Genomic DNA, 18,442 nt, shown 5'->3' with positions numbered 1-18,442 from the left:
CGATGCCCGGGATGACGTCACGTCACATCACATCGACCGATCGTTTAATTTGGTGGCTCGCGCTCTAAATCCCCCACACACACACAGCGCATTGGTATTCGTTGTTTTTACACAATTGATTTGTATTACAACTGTTTTTATTTATTTATTAATCATTAATTCATTCTTTTTAAAATAAATTAATATTCATGATTTGAACAGATCCGGGTATAAAACGCTTGCTTTTGGACGCTGACGCCTGTAGGCAGGTGCGCGTGCCCAGAGCTCTTTCTCTTGCTCCGCTGCCCCGCCGCTCCGCTGCCCCGCTGCTCTGAGCTCCATTTCGCGCTCGTGAATTGAAGTTAATTAACGATATTATTTCGGGTGAAGGTTTGTGAGCCCTGTAGCCAATAGGAGCGGTGTAATTTGATCACGTGATTCACAAGCCGCTAATTAGTGAAGTGTGTAAGTGAGAGCGGGAAAGGGATCTGAAGGAGTTTGTGTTCTATATGAAAGCTGAGGAAGCAGGAGCAGGAGAACCATAACATGAGAGGTAGCTATCTGAAGATCATCTGCTCAGCTCCAGCTGCTTCTCCTTAGTAGGTACAGGCTTATCTCTCTCTCTCTCTTACTCACTCACACCCACACACACACGTGTGAATGAAAGCTCCAGTAGATGCCTTCACAAACTTGTGTGGTAATAAACCGAACTATCTCTCTAAACCAGCCCGTATTTGGGAGAAAACATATTGTTGTTATGGTAACAGTGTGGAAGTGGAGTGTGAGGGTCGCAGTTTCTCTCTGGTTCCTGCAGGATCTTCATGAATGATCATCAACTCAGAACAGGACACCATGAGCAGTTCAGTTATGCTAATCACTTCTAGTAAAGCGCTAATCAGGACACCAAGAGATGCTGAAAATAGACTGGGACTAAGTGGTGTTTGTTGGGCTAGCTACTGGGACTAAGTGGCGTTTGTTGCGCTAGCTACTGGGACTAAGTGGCGTTTGTTGGGCTAGCTACTGGGACTAAGTGGCGTTTGTTGGGCTAGCTACTGGGACTAAGTGGTGTTTGCTGGGCTAGCTACTGGGACTAAGTGGCGTTTGTTGGGCTAGCTACTCGGACTAAGTGGTGTTTGCTGGGCTAGCTACTGGGACTAAGTGGCATTTGTTGGGCTTGCTACTCGGACTAAGTAGCGTCTTTTGGGCTAGCTACTCGGACTAAGTGGCGTTTGTTGGGCTAGCTACTGGGACTAAGTGGTGTTTGCTGGGCTAGCTACTGGGACTAAGTGGCGTTTGTTGGGCTAGCTACTGGGACTAAGTGGCGTTTGTTGGGCTAGCTACTGGGACTAAGTGGCGTTTGTTGGGCTAGCTACTGGGACTAAGTGGTGTTTGCTGGGCTAGCTACTGGGACTAAGTGGCGTTTGTTGGGCTAGCTACTGGACTAAGTGGTGTTTGCTGGGCTAGCTACTGGGACTAAGTGGCGTTTGTTGGGCTTGCTACTCGGACTAAGTGGTGTTTGCTGGGCTAGCTACTGGACTAAGTGGTGTTTGCTGGGCTAGCTACTGGGACTAAGTGGCGTTTGTTGGGCTAGCTACTCGGACTAAGTAGCGTCTTTTGGGCTAGCTACTGGGACTAAGTGGCTTGTTGGGCTAGCTACTGGGACTAAGTGGTGTTTGCTGGGCTAGCTACTGGGACTAAGTGGCGTTTGTTGGGCTAGCTACTGGGACTAAGTGGCGTTTGTTGGGCTAGCTACTGGGACTAAGTGGCGTTTGTTGGGCTAGCTACTGGGACTAAGTGGTGTTTGCTGGGCTAGCTACTGGGACTAAGTGGCGTTTGTTGGGCTAGCTACTCGGACTAAGTGGTGTTTGCTGGGCTAGCTACTGGGACTAAGTGGCGTTTGTTGGGCTAGCTACTCGGACTAAGTAGCGTCTTTTGGGCTAGCTACTCGGACTAAGTGGCGTTTGCTGGGCTAGCTACTGGGACTAAGTGGCGTTTGTTGGGCTAGCTACTCGGACTAAGTAGCGTCTTTTGGGCTAGCTACTGGGACTAAGTGGCGTTTGTTGGGCTAGCTACTGGGACTAAGTGGCGTTTTTTTGGGCTAGCTACTGGGACTAAGTGGCGTTTGTTGGGCTAGCTGCTGGGACTAAGTGGTTGTTGCTAGGCTAAACATTAGGACTAAGTTTGCTAGGCTGGACACAAAACCAAATACTTCTTGCTAGCAAACACCAGCTTGTTCAGTGTTTAGCCTTTGTCTTTTTGTAAACTGGATTATTTTGTGATTAGATTTGTGTCGCGTGAGTGTAGCGACAATGTGATCAGGTGTTAGTGTTAGCCAGGAGATGGAGTACAGAGAGAGAAATGGCATGTGATTGGTGCTCATGGCGAGACTACAAAGACGCCTATTTCTGGCATGTCTTTCTATTGGCTGGAGCGATGTGTGGGAGACGTTCTCCTTTCTTCTCTTGCAGTTCTTTCAGCTCCCTGAGCTCGAGGCAGCTTGTGGGGGGGCGGCTAAAAGAACATGAGTTCGGAATGCTACTATTTTCAGACACTTTGACTCACTCACTCACACACACACACACACACACACACACACACACACACACACACACACACACACACTGCTTTTGACAGTAAAATGTTGGCACCTCAAGGTAATGGTCCAGGTCCTCGAACGGGACACCCAGGAGACGTGACAAACCGCTGTGTGTGCTATCACCCAAAAGCGCCAGGTCGGATATGGAACTCTCGGCGGTCCAGTCGACAGGTAACCGTCCACCCGCTGCTGTGGAAGGAACAACATCGTAACGTAACATGGCTCAGAAGCATGTTAGCATCCCGACCCTGAAGTGGCACCTGATACACACTTTATCTCAACTTTGATCTTCATCTCGAACACCTCCTGAATGCTTACTGAACCATGTCTCCTTACTGTCCCAACCTGGGACATCAATCCTGAGATAAAGTGTCCACCATGTGCTGTCGTCCTTGGATAGTTGCCATGGCAATCAGATTTACCATGCCCATACCATTTTGTCTCTTCTCTGCATGCAGTGTTTGGTTTTTGCTGAAGTTTGTGCATGTAGTGTGTGTGTGTGTGTGTGTGTGTGTGTGTGTGTGTGTAACATGGCAGCTTTGTGTTTCAGGGCTTCATGCAGCAGACTGTAGACCTGCTGGTGAAACAGGAAATATAAACTATAATATGTAAAGCACCACCATGCTGCTGCTGGGTTCTGGGTCCTGATTGGTCAGAAGGTGGTGATTAGTTCTCTGTGATTAGCAGCTCTAAAAGTAGTGCAGGGTGATTTTAAAGCGTTCGCTCGCTTCCTCCTGTTCTCTGTAATCGATTAATCATTAAGGAAGGGAGTCTCCAGTGGCAGCACTGTGTAACAGTAGGAGCTAGACCTTCTGCTGAGGGAACAAATCTGGGGGTTTAGAGCTGAAATAATGTAGAATATCCTCTAAAAATAAAGTGGAATAAACTTCAACGCAACACATTTATTAACGACATCCTTTCTTTACTCGGATAAAAAAAAAAAAAAAACTTTTCTCAAATTAGCATCAGAATTTGCCATGAGAAACGCACCCGACGCTGTTGAGGAACACAACTGGCTGTTTGGTTTCACTAATAATAATAATAATAAATTATAATAAATAAGCAATAAAGCATCAATATTTGTCCATGTTGATTGGAGTATTAAATGTTCATTTATTATATGATATTATATGATATTATATTATATTATATGATCTTAGGCGCCGCCCAAGTGGCAGCCTGTTGCAGCAGCTCCCGTAAAGTTTGTGCTTTTTTTATTTATTTTATAGTGTTCCGGCACTTTGTGTTTTTTCTTTTTAAGTGTATGCGCGTAAATTTGGAAACTGCACAATGGACATAAACAAAGCCACCGAGTTTGCTCTACTTTTCCTGCTTCTTTGGACTTTGTTCACAGTCGCGTCTGGAAACTCTGTTCATAGCCACGGTCCTATTGTTTACACCAGTGATCAGCTGTTAGCATTCCGCAACATGCCGATGCTACTAGGAGAAAAACCGGATATTCCCCGCGAGCTAAGAAGGAGAAGACGGGGGAACCGTGCTGGAGCTGTGTGTCGGAATAAAAGGAGACGTTACAGACCAACTCTCCCGTCCATCGTTATGGGAAATGTAAGATCTTTACCCAACAAGATGGACGAGCTAGCAGCTCTTACCCGGCATCAGAGAATTCCGGGAGTGTAGCATCATGCTGTTCACGGAGTCATGGCTAACCAAGCTAACACCGGACACGACCGTGGCTCTGGATGGATTTGATTTACTGCGCGCGGACAGAACGATGGAAGCGGTAAGAGAAAGGGAGGAGGACTGGCAGTGTTTGTGAATAATAGATGGTGTAAATCTGGACACATCACTATTAAAGAACAGATCTGCTGTAAGGACATTGAGCTGTTAGCCGCTAGCATGAGGCCGTACTATCTGCCGAGGGAATTCTCGCATGTTATCGCGATAGCTGCGTATATTCCCCCCTCTGCTGACGGTGAATCGGCATGCGATGTCCTGCATTCTGTTGTTAACAGACTGTTAACACAGAGCCCAAATGCCCTTCTCATTATCTCTGGAGATTTTAATCATGCCCCTCCATCCTCCACTCTGCCCACATTCACCCAGTATGTTTCATGCCACACCAGAGACAATAAAACACTGGACTTATTTTATGCAAACTCAAAGGAGGCCTATGCTTCATCACCTCTCCCCCCCTTGGGAAGATCGGATCACAACCTGGTTCATCTCCTACCTGTGTACAAACCCCTTGTATGCAGGCAACCAGCTACCTCCCGCACAGTGACGACATGGTCTGATGAGACCGATGAGGCTCTGAAAGACTGTTTTGAAACAACTATGTGGGAGGAATTGTGCAGTCCACATGGGGAGGATATTGACAGTCTAACAGATTGTATTACGGACTACATTAACTTCTGTGTGGAGAATACTGTACCCACCAGGACTGTACGGTGTTTTCCCAACAACAAACCATGGATAAACCCTGATATAAAGACTCTCCTTAAAGAGAAGAGGGTGTTTAAATCAGGAAACAAGGAAGAGCTGAAAACTGTCCAGAGAGAACTGAGGAAGAAGATCAGGGAAGGAAAAGCATGCTACAGGAGGAAGATGGAGGATCAGCTGCAGCAGAACAATGTCAGCGGTGTATGGAAGGGCTCAAAACCATCACTGGTCACAAGGAGCCAAGCTCTCAGGCTGTGGGTGACCAGAAGTGGGTGAATGATCTCAATCTATTCTTTAACAGATTTGATCAGCTACCCTCCCTGCCCCATCCAGTCCCCCTGCTGCAATCCCCCCTCTCTGCTTCCACAGCAAGCAGCTCCAGCCCCACCTCTCTCTGCACTGCTATCAGCTCACAGACAATACACAACACACCTAACTTCCCCCCCCTGCCGATTCCCTCCAGTCAACACTCCATCCAATACACACTGCCCCTTACAGAAGCCCAGGTGAGAATGGAGCTCAGGAAGATCAAAGCGAGGAAGGCTGCAGGCCCAGACGGCATCAGCTCCAGGCTACTTAAGACCTGTGCTGACCAGCTGTGCGGCATACTGCTGTACATGTTTGACCTGAGCCTGAAGCTGGGAAAGGTGCCACAGATATGGAAAACATCCTGCGTGGTGCCTGTACCAAAGACGCCGCGCCCAAAAGACTTGAGACTATCGACCAGTAGCGCTGACCTCGCATCTGATGAAAACATTGGAGGCTAGTGCTCACTCATCTCCGACCTCTGGTGAGCCCATCAATGGATCCACTTCAGTTTGCCTACCAACCTGGCATTGGAGTGGAAGACGCAGTCATCTTCCTCCTAAATCGGGCTATTTCACACCTGGAAAAGGCTGGGAGCACTGTGAGAGTCATGTTTTTTGACTTCTCTAGTGCTTTCAACACCATCCAACCTGCGCTCCTGAGGGATAAGATGGTGTACATGGGAGTAGACCATCATCTGTCTGCCTGGACACTGGACTATCTCACAGACCGACCACAGTATGTGAGGACTCGTGACTGTGAGTCTGACATGATTGTCTGCAATACTGGAGCCCATGAAACGGTTCTTGCCCGTTTCTCTTCACCATCTACACTGCAGACTTCATGTTCAGCTCAGAAACCTGTCACCTACAGAAGTTCTCTGATGACTCTGCCATCGTCGGTCTGATCACGAATGATGATGACAGAGTACAGAGGACTTATAAAGAACTTTGTGGACTGGTGCCAACGGAGCTGCCTCCAGATAAATGCGGGGAAAACGAAAGAACTGGTGGTGGATTTCCGTAGGAACAAACAAATTCTATCACCAGTGAACATTCAGGGAAAGGACATTGTGAGTGGACTCTTACAAATACCTGGGTGTTCACCTAAACAACAAACTGGACTGGACAGACAACACTGAGGCAATCTACAAGAAAGGGCAGAGCAGACTCTTTCTGCTGAGGAGACTAAGGTCTTTTGGAGTACAGGGAGAGCTACTGAAGACCTTTTTTGACTCTGTGGTGGCCTCAGCCATATTCTATGGAGTGGTCTGCTGGGGCAGCAGCATATCTACTGCAGACAGGAAGAGACTAGACAAGCTGATCAGGAAGGCCAGCTCTGTCCTGGGGATTCCCCTGGACACTGTACAGGAGGTGGGAGAAAGGAGGATGGTAACAAAACTATCATCATTGCTGGAGAACGCCTCCCACCCCCTGTATGAAACCGTTACATCGCTGAGCAGCTCTTTTAGTAACAGACTAATACATCCCAAGTGTCTGAAGGAGCGATACAGAAGGTCTTTTCTCCCTGCTGCTATTAGACTATACAACCAAAGCTGTTCCCAGTAAAACCAGTCACCAACATACAACACTGCTATTACTTTTTAAGATGTGCAATAACTTTATCTGTGTGAAATATTATTAAACAAATCAGGTACAATATTATGTGCAATATTACCAGCAATTCGTGCAATACTACCTCAAAACATGACTTAAAAAGCGTACTTTTGTTTTTTTCCTATTTGTATTATTACATTGTACTGTATATATACTGGTATTGTAGTATATGTATATTATTTTTAGATATTTGCATTTATTTTTATTTCTTTGTTATTATTATTATTATTATTATTATTATTTATTTTTATTTCTGTTTTTATTTTTTGTATATTCTTCTTTTTATATATATTTGCATCTATTTTTATTTCTTTGTCTTGCTGCTGTAACATAGAAATTTCCCCACTGTGGGACGAATAAAGGTTTATCTTATCTTATCTTATCTTATCTTATTTGGAACAGATACAAATGTGCAATTAAGTTGTGATGATGATGATGATTTAATATTTAAATCGATTTGACAGTCGTAATTTTTATATATATATATATATATATATATATATATATATATATATATATATATATATATATATATATATAAATATATAAAACTACCGTAATTTCCAGACTATAAAGCGCACCCATATATAAGCCGCAACCACTGAATTTTATGAATATTTTTGTTTTGAACATAAATAAACCACACCTGTCTACACTAATGAACTTTACACACGGTGTAACGGGTGAAATATTTTGCGCTTCTTTTAGGAGCAGAGCGGTATTTTGGGAATAGGCTGCCGCCGCATTTTTTCCCGGTATTACTGCATGTGTGCAAGACTGAGGATTATGTCCTAATTATTTTCTGATGAAGTTTCTTTGACTAACCCGTAACGCTGTTGCCAAGAAAAATAAAAAAGCACGAGTTTTGGAAAGCTGTCTGTGCGTTTATAATTTCTGTTGTAACTGGAGTTAGAGAGCTCTCCCTTCACCCAGACTCAACGCGTTACAACGGCTTGTATCTAAACAGTAGCTACTAAGAAAGTCATTGTTCACTGTCTTCCTCCTTCCTTTCACAACTACTGTATTTCTCTGGGGAGTTTATCATTTGGCATCGTCGTGCGTTTAAAAATCACCCGATGGAAGTTTTTTCTCCCGATGCCGTGCAGCTCAGAACACAGGTGAGGGTTTTTTTTTTTTTTTTTTTCCCGTTTTCGTTCGGAAATTTCATTGGTCTAATGTTATGGGGTTCAGTTTTTGGCTTGAAGTTTGTAAAACCGGGAAAAACCCAGAAAAAAATAATAAATTAGCCGCTACGTTGTTTAAGCCGCGGAGTTCAAAATGTGGGAAAAAATTATATTATATTCCGAATATTACATTATAGTCCGAAAAATACGGTGTATATATATAATATAAACTGCACCGTGTATGCATAGAGCATAGAGTCACGTGATAAAAGAACTTCCTGACTCACTTCTGTTTCCTGAACGTGACCGGAGATTTTGCGATGCGCGCCCAGTAGATAATAAACTAATCACTGTTGGAGCTGACTTGTTTTACAGAGTCACATTAAAGACTCCTTCATGAACGACTCACCACTAGTTAGCTAGATCTGATCTTTCTGATGCTAATCTGATTATTTACACTTAATAGATGTTTATTTATAGATGTTTTTGAACAGTTGCTGTCTGGATTGTTTTATTACAGTAAGACATATTTGATGCTCTACATATGAGTCCGGAAGGATTTTTTCTTCTCTGCAATCACAGTCAACTGTAAATGATTAGCATGATGCAGAAGATGCACATAGTGTGTAGTAAACGTGTGTAAAGTGTATATTTTCTCTAAAATGACAGAGACACATGATTGAACATAAGTACCAGCTGAACTAAACAGCATTTAGCATCAGGTGTTGCGCTCAGCGAGGCAGTGAGGTGGTTTGAGTTACAGCTGTACTGTACCCTACGTTTTAGCATCGTTTAGAAACCTCGCCTCCCTACAGCCGCGACTTGGGTTGCACTTCCTCTTTATCATCACTCGTTTAATGTTCTGCTCGATATCCGACACGCCGCAGGTCTTTTCACCACTCACAGAAGAACGTGTGAAGCTACGGCCTCGCCCCAAGACCCAAACGGATAGCTGAAACCAAATCCGTGACAAGAGACACGGTTGCGAGTGAGGCATCGTCTTCAGAATAATGGTTGAACCTGGAAACATCCCTAAGGACTGTCCGTGTCCTCCAGAATGTGCTTTAGTGTTGTGGGTTACAGATGAAATGCCTCTGACAATGGTACACTGCTGAAATGCCTGGCTTTCCTAACACACACACACACACACACACACACTTTTCAATCCCAGATCTCGGTCACCACTCAGCTCCGATAAACATAAAAAAATTGTCATTTGAAAGTGTTTTTCTATGTGTTTCGTGTGAATTTGGGTCAATAAGCTCACGAGGTGTAGCTGTAACACCTAGATTGTAGATGATTCCTTCACTCTGCTCAGGTGTGCTGATCTGTGACTTTATTAACATCTTTAACACTGATTATGTTCGTGCTGATTCGGTGGTGGTGAATTAACAGTGTAGAAATATCTAGTGTTCGTTCAGAACAAACACTGTGGTGTGGAAGATCTAATGTAACACCGTAAACAGGTGTTTATGTAACTCTGGGGTGAAATAATGAGGTGTTGTGAGAACTCTTACATTTGTGAATGTAGATTTCACACAGTACGATCAAAGGCAACACCGCAGGCGTTAATGCAACACGGGCAATTTTTTCATCTTGTCCCCGTTTGTCCGTATCGAGTCCATCTGGTGTGAGAAACATTCAGCGCATCACACTGAGCAACAGGCAGAAAGGTTCGAGGCCACCGGCAGCTCAGGCCATCTGGAAAGAGTGTGAGGATGAAATGACCTCACCCAAACTTATCACGCTCTGTGTGTGTGTCTTGGCTTTAAGCAGTGTTTGACTGTTACATTTACGACGGTGCTCATCTCAGTCGTCACCTGTGGGGAGTTAGGATAAGGCCGAGTTTAGCTAATCAAATCAGTGTCCCCTATATCTGTATTGGTACCTTCACCTGTCCCTCTGTCTACACCTGTCTATACCTGTACCTTAATCTACACCTTTACCTCTGTCAATACCTTTATCTACGGCTTTACCTGCATCTGTGAATATCTGTGTCTGTCCTCAGGTTTAAACCCCCCATGGGCAGGGCCTGAACTGGAGACTCGTGTCCTCTACACCACTAAGCACACATTTTTATTCCACAAATATCGAGTTGGACATTACAGAACTTGACTCATCAAATATTGATTGTTTTTGTGGTGCCATTATTTTTGAGAGCTTAGTTTTTGGCCAGAGATATTACTATCAGCTCATGTTCAAGAAGGGTGCCAATACTTTTAGAGCAGCATTACATTATATTACAGTATATTTGTCCCTCGTGCATCATGCGTTTCTCCCCCTTACCACCATCACCCCCCTTTTTCATGCGTATATTATAATTAGGTGTTGCAGGGTCGCGCGCGCAGCATCAGCAGCGTACAGTCCGCATTCTTCCCGTTTCCGTTCAACAGCCTTCGCATATACACAACGGCGCGCGAGCGCGCGCGCTCCGACCCAAGCTGCGGACCGCCATGCACTTACACGCGCGCGCGCACGTGTTATCAAAAGCCTGCGGAGTCCACATGTGCACAAAGCAACACGCTCGTGCTGCGCTGCTCTCGTGCATCGCTCGTGCTCAGAGCAGACAGAGCGGAAGTGCGGCTCTTACCTACAGGGGTCTTGGAGGCGACGCAGCCCATGTTTACACACTGACCTGCAGTGCATCAACACACACACACACACTCACTCCGCGCGCTGCTAGGTTCCGCGTTTGTGTCTATTTATATTCGTTTTAATCTGTTTTCTATACAACTTCCTTCCCGCACGTGCGATCGTTTCTCTCTTTTCGTTGTCCTGTTGTTTGTGTGCGTGTGTGTTTTTTTTTTCTTTTTTTTTTTAACCCCACACACTCACCACTACGTCACGCGGGGAAGACTCGACGAGTGCGTTTCAGCACCTCGGCGGCGGGACAGCGCGTGCGTGCTCGAGCTCCCAGGCAGTGGCCGCAGCATTGGTTGGTTGGCGTCGGCGCGCGACTCGGATCTTCTTTCCTTGTTTTCTTATTTTTCTTCCTATTCCTCCTTTTCTTTTTCTTTTTCTTTTTCACGAGCGCAAAACCAGCGCGCTGAGCGAGTGAGAAATCCCGCACGCGGAAACTGCGTTTAATAAACACCGCTGCTGCTCCGCCCACGACCCGAGTTATGCGGACTGGGATTGGACAGACAGACAGAGAGAGAGAGAGAGAGAGAGAGAGAGAGAGAGAGACACACTTATCCCTCAGTAATGATAGTAATGTGTAAGTGATCGGTCACGTGATCTGTGGTATATCCTGACGTGCAGGTAGACACGGCTCTGAAATCTCTGAAAGTTTCATTGCAAATCCCTCTGCGTGTGTGCGCGCGTGAACTAACCCGCTCTCAGTTTGTAAACGTGAGTAAAGTAAAATACAAACATGTCTACATTTCTATAAAATATCAGTCAAAATCCATGCGTTCATATTTTGTGCAGATCAGCAAGTTTTATATCCAATAATATGCGTCTAATTCGATCACGTGATTTTGGAAGTCCAATTTAGTTTCCTTGCTAATTGGGATTAATGTAAATAACTGCAAGTTAAATACATGAGGTATGAACACGATTGGAGTCTTGGAGGAGAGAGAAGGTTTAGAAGAGCGCAAAACGACAGCAGTTACATCCGACAGGAAACGTGTTGAATGCGCGGGTCACGTGACTGGCGGTTGCGCTCCGGGTGGATTTTTACAACAGCATGAAGTGGTGTGTGTGTGTGTGTGTGTGTGTGTGTGTATTTAGCGATGCAGTACAATGCAATACTGTTGCTCAGTATTCATTTTTTTAATATTAACCACTGGCTCCGCCCCTTTACAGGGGGCGTGTCAGCCCTGTTTTGTGGCTCTGCCTCTTTCTGCGTGTATGAGGTTAAATAAACTTTCCTCCATAATACATCATATTAATTGATCGTCAGTTTTAGATTGACACTCTTCCTTGAAAATGAGCTGAGAAAGTGAGACTCGGTGACGGAGAAGGTGTGTGTGTGTGTGTGTGTATTGTGTAACCACGCGCCCACACACACTCTAAACATAGCGGCGAGTGGTGACCCACACACTCTCGCTTCTCCTGAACATCACACGTAACTTCAGATGTGATGAGTGGGAGCGGTGAAAAGAAAAGCAACGAAAATCAGAACCTCAGATGTATAAGAGGGTTTCTGGGAAAGGAGGTGGCGTTCACTGTTCCAGGTCAGTGATGGAAGACCCTCAAACTGAAAACATGATGTTCTCATAAAATACTCTGTGAATGTTTAAGAATATTTGTACTGTAGTGTTCAAGTGAAAAGCCCGTGATTCAGTGCAGATATCCTCACAGCACTAGCCCCGCCCCCTCTCACTGTACCCTGTACTTTCTTACTGTAGAACCACCACACACACACACACACTTATTTTACATATTTTAAAAATAGCTGCTCTTTAAGCATGGTGAGTTATTGCATTATTTATTAACCTGCCGTACGTACACACACACACACACACACACACACACACACACACACACACACCTCTTCCTAATTAGATTCTGTGCATCAAACAAACAGGAAGTGATCCACTGGTGTGTTTATTACATCAGTTTCTATTCACCTGCTGTTAATGGCAACTCTGAAACACAAAAGTTTAAAAGACTACAAATATTTCAGCTGAATTACTTTCAATTATAAACTTTAAATTAAAGCTATAACTTGGTTTATTATGGTGTTTTATTTCACATAAAGTACAACTTTTTGTTCTTAATCGTGTATTTTAAAATAATAAACATTATTTGAATGAATATTATTCAAAAGCAGTTTTACATGTAAAAATATGCAGATTTATGTTTATTGTTACGTGTTGGGGTTTAATTGATCATTTAGTTGATCAAAAATAATTTTCCTCTTTAAATAAAACACATTGAGAAAAATTAACATTAGTTTTATCTTTAATTACTGTAAAACTTTAACATTTCTAATGAATAAAAAATCATTTATATAGAGATGAACATCTTTATAAATTAAATAATATTAAACAGAATTAATCTGATGAAACTAATTTATTTTCTGATTTCCTGATTGAATTAGATTTAATTGTTAGGGTTTTATATGCAATAATAGGCTTTTTACAATTCAAAAATGGCTTTAAAATGTTTTTTTTTTTTTTTAAAGTAGTAAATATAACTTTTTTAGATTTTAGATGTTTTAGATTTGCATATTTATTAGTTGAAGGCAGAAATGTGAATAATTATTTATGTGTGTATGACACATTAGGTGCAGGAAATAAAGGAATTTTAAAAAGTGTAATGATCATTAAACACATACTCATTTTCACCGGAACTTAGTATATTGTTTAATGATCATTACACTTTATAAAATTCCTTCATTTTCTGCATCTAATGTGTTGTGTATAATTTCAGTTATATAAAAATTTTTTTTAGATTTTTTTAAACCAATTATTTGATCACTTATTTTTATTGTAATATCAGCAGTGATGTACAGACTGATAAGTAAAACAGTGTTTCTGCACGATTTAATAAATCGTGATAAAATCAGGGTGTGTCGGGGGCGGAGCTTCGTGCCGTGTAGCAGTGGTTCTGATTGGCTCCCAGGCAGGCTGCGTAGGCCAGGGCGTGTGCGATGTAGCTCTGCTCATTAACGCCCTGCAGCAGGTGAGCCATGGGGCCTCGAGCAAACACGGCCACGTCCTCACCACCGTGAGTTTCCGAGTCGAGAGGAACCACAGCCTGCTGCACGTAGTCCTTATTCTCTGAGACACACACACACACACACACACACACACACACATGAGTTAAGAGTTTTCTTAAGGGTTCTACCTGGAACTTTGACCTTATTGTTCGTTGATATGTACGTATTTACAGCTATGCACAATCTTTACACAGTATATAGTATATTATATATACATATTTTATTACCTACTGCACCTTCTGTACATTAATCCCCCTCACACCTGTACATATAAACCCCATACCCTTATTTATCACACTGTTAATATTTATATTTATTGTAAACAGGTCACCTCTGGTTAGATGTTACTGCATATCAAAGGCTTTGTACATGTATCCTGCACAATAAAAAAGTTGGGTCTAATCTAATTTAAGGTTCTCCCCAAGTAATGAACAGGAACCTTTAAAGAGCTGATGATCTTGCACCACAACAACTCATCAGTTACAGGTTATTCATAGTTGCATGTATTGTCTGAAATGTTCCTGCTATCACACACATTAAAGCACCTATAAACACTCCTTCCCTCTTCTTAGGTAAAGAAGTGTAAACTCCTCTGTCCTGACTGTTCCACCTCTACCTCTGAGTGTTCCACAGCACTGACACTGGAGACTCCTTCCTTACATTTTAAACTGAGTTAGGGCTGTATGTGTGTGTGTGTGTGTGTGTGAACCTCACTGGTGTTCACTTTACGGATATCCAGTCGTTTGTTGTTGATGATTTTGTGTCCGGGGCCATTTCCGTACATCAGCGTGGTATAGGGGAGCAAATCCAACCCGTACACAGGCGATTTACCTAACACACACACACACACACACACACACACACACATGCACTTCAGACAGATCCCTGAATACGTAATGCTTCTGTATGGTGTTGCTCCTCAGACATCTGCTCACACTTACCCAGAATACTGTTCCCTCTGAAGGGATACCCGTTAAACGAGAGCGAGTGGGAGTGGTCAGCGGTCACGACCGTCAGCGTCTCTTTCTCATTAGTCAGCTCCAGTGCCCGGGCAACAGCGTTGTCAAGGGCGACAGTTTCATGCAGTGCCATCGAGGCTCGACTGGCGTGGTGTCCCTGATCGATACGTCCTCCTGCAGCCATAACATCCTGAGTACCGATCCTTCACTCCAGTACGCAATTAAAAACAGTGTTTAAACACACTTTCTACACTGTGTTTAGTGTGAGACGTCCCAAAGACATTTTTAAACTGTTCAATTGCTACTGAAATGTTTCCTGCTGTGAAAATGCAGTTTTACTGATGGCCCATAGGTGGTGTGTCTGAGTGAACTTTACCCTCCACCAGCAGAAAGAATCCTCTCGGGTTCTTCTGTAGGATGCGGATGGCTTTCTCTGTCGTCTCTATGATGGAGGGATCCATTAGCAGGTCTCTCTCCACCTCAAACCTCAGATCAGCAGGTTCGAACAGGGCTACAGAGAAACCGAGTATCAGGTTAGAGTCAAATTACATTATAGCAGCGATAAACGCCCGTCCCCTCACCTGGCTGAAAACTCTTTACTTTCCTCCTTACAACATACAAACAAGTACTAACCTAAACCATACAAACTCATCTTTAATCCATTTATCAGTGAAGCATTAATGAGCTGTTGCTATAGAAACCTGTGATTTCCTTCTGACCAATCAGAATCCACCTCACTGTTTATTATATTGATAGTGAATGATTGTATGACTCACCCATCAGGTAGTCCGTTGTTTTAGGGTCTACCGCATCAAACTCTGTCTTATTCCACACGTAGCGCGCCACCTACAGGCCACACCCACACACAAGATTCATTAGCTTAGCATTTGAGCTACAAGTCTGATGTAGTAATGAAAGCTGATGGTCACTGATTCATTCTGTTTTGGTGTACAAGCTCCACCCACAATATTTAAGCCCCGCCCCTACTTCTTTTTCCTTTTTTCTCTTCTGCCTCTTTTTTTGTCTCACAATTTCTGTCTCTCATACTGTCTTCTATTTTCTGTCTCTTTTTGTGTCTTTCTCGTTTTCTCTTTTATAGAATCTTTTTCCCTCTCTCTCTCCCTTTATCTACACTGTGTGTATGTGTATCTCTGTTTCATGTTGTTGTCACCTTTCCCTCCTTCATGTTGATCCACTGGTTTATGAGGTTGCGCTCGTCCTCTCTCGTCCCGGCAGAGTTCCGGTCTGTGGGGTACTCAGGGTCTGGTGTGCCTTTAGGGGTCATGTATTTACGCCCACCGCCAATAATCACCTACACACACACACACCACATGCATAAACACACACACACAGTCAGCACATACAATTTATAATCTCTCTCTTCCCACACACACACACTTTCTCTCTCTCTCTCAAACAGACACACACACACTCTCTCATTCTCACACTCTCTTTCTCTCTCTCACACACACACACACACACACACACACACACTTCTACACTCTCACATCGATGTCAGTGTTGGAGAGGAGTTGTGAGGCGATGTCAGTGCAGCCGTCTCTCTTGGCCGCAGTGGGCATGTCTGCATCACTGTACCACTTCCTGCTGGCACTGTGGGCGTAAGACGCTGCTGGAGTGGCGTGTTGTACACGAGTAGTCGTTACTATGCCAACTGACTTCCCTGTACGAGTGCACACACACACACACACACACACACAGAGAAGTGTATAGTAAATAGTTTATTTGATTAACTTTATTAATGTATAAATCCATGTGTGTATTGAAATCAATTCAATATTCCTGTGGGAGAGACGGAGAAAAAAACAAATGGAGACAAATGGACAGTGACGGAGAGCCAGGCGAACATGTAGACAGACAGATGGAGTTCAGGCAAACGGACAAATGGACAGAAAGTGAGATGGTGTCCGAGAGAAACAGACTAAGAGGGAAAATCAAAGTGTGAGACATAAAAAGAATGATAGTAAGAAAGTCTGAAATGCAGAGAGACACAACAGACAGAGAGACACGGACATGGTGAGTGGACAAAGAAAGACTAAAAGACAGACTGACAGAGCGTGAGACAGACAGGTGTGTACCTGCATCTTTAGCCCATTTGAGGATAGACGTGACCTCATTTCCTGTCTGTGAGCGACACACACCGTTCCTCGCTGCAGCACTCAAACCCACAACATTCAAATTCGTCTTCACACCACAGAGATACGCCGTCGCCGTCGCACCACTGTCTGGGATTTGGAAATCTACCGTGTAGACCTACACACACGCACGCACGCACACACACACACACACACACACACACACACACACACACACACACACAGATGTATGTGTTTGTATGTATACACTGTATATACTGTGTGTGTGGGGGGGTGTTACCTTAGCGAGACCGATGTAAGGGAAAGTGTCCATGGTCATGACCGTCTCCTCCCCCAGACGTTCCTCCAGTTGGCCTTTCAGTATGCGAGCAGCTGTGATTGTGGTGATTCCCATTCCTACACACAAACACACACACACATTTTGTAAAGTCGATTTTGATACACAAAAGGAGCTCATAATGCATCGGAATTATAACATAACAGTTAATAATTATAACAAAACAGTTCAGAATAAAAACGTTACACTACATTTCATAATTTATAATTTCTTTCATTACATTTTCACTTTCATATAAAAACAAAAAAATATATTTGAAAATATGCCATAAATAACTGTTACCTTCAATCATATCAAATCCTGAAATGTACATCCACCAGTGTGTGTGTGTGTGTGTGTGTGTCTGTGTGTCTGTGTGTGTGTTTGGAAGGATAATAAAAAAGTTGCTCACCATCTCCCAGGAACAACACTATGTTTTTGGCCACGTTAGTGTTGAGTTTCCTCCTGAGAGCGGAGTTCAGTGTAGCCTGAGCCTGAGTTCTCCAAAACTCTGGGTTCTCCTCGTCTACTGCAAAATACACAAACATTTATAACAACAAATTCAATTCCTCTGCTACACTGATTGTGTACTTCTGCATTATTACACACAGCCTCAAAACCTTTTTCTCTTTAGCAGTTTCAATACATTGTTTTCCTACTAAAATAACACAAATTTTAAAATATGCCTTTTTTTTTTGCTTTTAGTTTTAGAACCTAATAAAATATATTTTTATATATTGAACACCTTTTGTTACTTATATTACAGTAATACATTAAAACGCAAACCCTTTAATTGCCTTTTTCTTATTATTACTGTTTTGTTCATTTATAAATTCTATACTTGTTTATTATTGTATAATGTATTGTTTAAAATATGCATACATTTATACTGTATAATTAATATCTAATCATTAGCAAAGAAAAATCAATAAAAAATATTGATTACGTTGTATGGATTTCCCCGAGGTGTTCAGAAGGAAGCACAGGACTAAAACCAGTAACCGAATCATGATGATCCACAGTGAGCAGAACGAGCCGAGAGTCCCAAATGTCCAGGAGTTCAGTAAACACTCTCAAGTAGTGTGATTTACTAATCGCTTTAGATTACAAACAACCCCTGGAGTCATTAATGGAAAAAAAATTATGAAATCTTTATTGCTGAGCAAAGTTCCTCCTGCATAGAGAAGATCACGAGGTAGAGATTGTAGCTCATTACCAATTCAATAAATTATTAATTTCATATACAGCATACAAACATAAAAAATTACATTCAGGTAATTAAACCCTGAACCCACAGCAATTAATCAGTTATACATGAATAAAATGCATAATTGAAGTGTAATTAAGGTGTGGCTTTAAAATTG

At 43.0% G+C, this 18,442-nt stretch overlaps 2 protein-coding genes across 4 annotated transcripts in view; both read right to left on the bottom strand.

Moving 5' to 3' along the window:
* Positions 1-10,836, bottom strand: part of zgc:165508 (uncharacterized protein LOC100101652 homolog) — a 23,767-nt gene extending 12,931 nt beyond the window's left edge. For 2 of the 3 annotated variants that reach the window (XR_006927600.1, XM_046863708.1), the window contains exons 1-2: positions 9,539-9,699; positions 2,628-2,764 (exon numbers count right to left, since the gene is read on the bottom strand). Coding sequence is in view for 2 of the 3 variants with exons in the window: in XM_046863708.1 (XP_046719664.1) it covers positions 2,628-2,764; positions 9,539-9,662 (261 nt within the window). In the remaining variant the exon portion in view is untranslated. Of the gene's footprint in view, positions 1-2,627; positions 2,765-9,538; positions 9,700-10,611 lie in introns of those variants that run through there. The other variant, XM_046863710.1, reaches the window with a different exon arrangement.
* Positions 10,837-13,436: 2,600 nt separating this feature from the next.
* On the bottom strand, positions 13,437-18,233 carry alp3 (alkaline phosphatase 3). The gene is made up of 11 exons (XM_046863137.1): positions 18,025-18,233; positions 17,491-17,607; positions 17,043-17,158; positions 16,745-16,919; positions 16,157-16,329; positions 15,820-15,960; positions 15,425-15,494; positions 15,025-15,159; positions 14,631-14,822; positions 14,404-14,520; positions 13,437-13,750 (listed from the first exon to the last, which is right to left on the bottom strand). Exons 1-11 carry the CDS (start codon positions 18,086-18,088, stop codon positions 13,533-13,535), a joined length of 1,518 nt encoding a protein of 505 aa, XP_046719093.1. The 5' UTR covers positions 18,089-18,233; the 3' UTR covers positions 13,437-13,532.
* Positions 18,234-18,442: the final 209 nt, after the last annotated feature.

This window comes from Silurus meridionalis, chromosome 12 (assembly GCF_014805685.1).
Source record: "Silurus meridionalis isolate SWU-2019-XX chromosome 12, ASM1480568v1, whole genome shotgun sequence".
Taxonomy (NCBI): domain Eukaryota; kingdom Metazoa; phylum Chordata; class Actinopteri; order Siluriformes; family Siluridae; genus Silurus; species Silurus meridionalis.
This window is presented reverse-complemented; position numbering and strand designations above follow the sequence as displayed.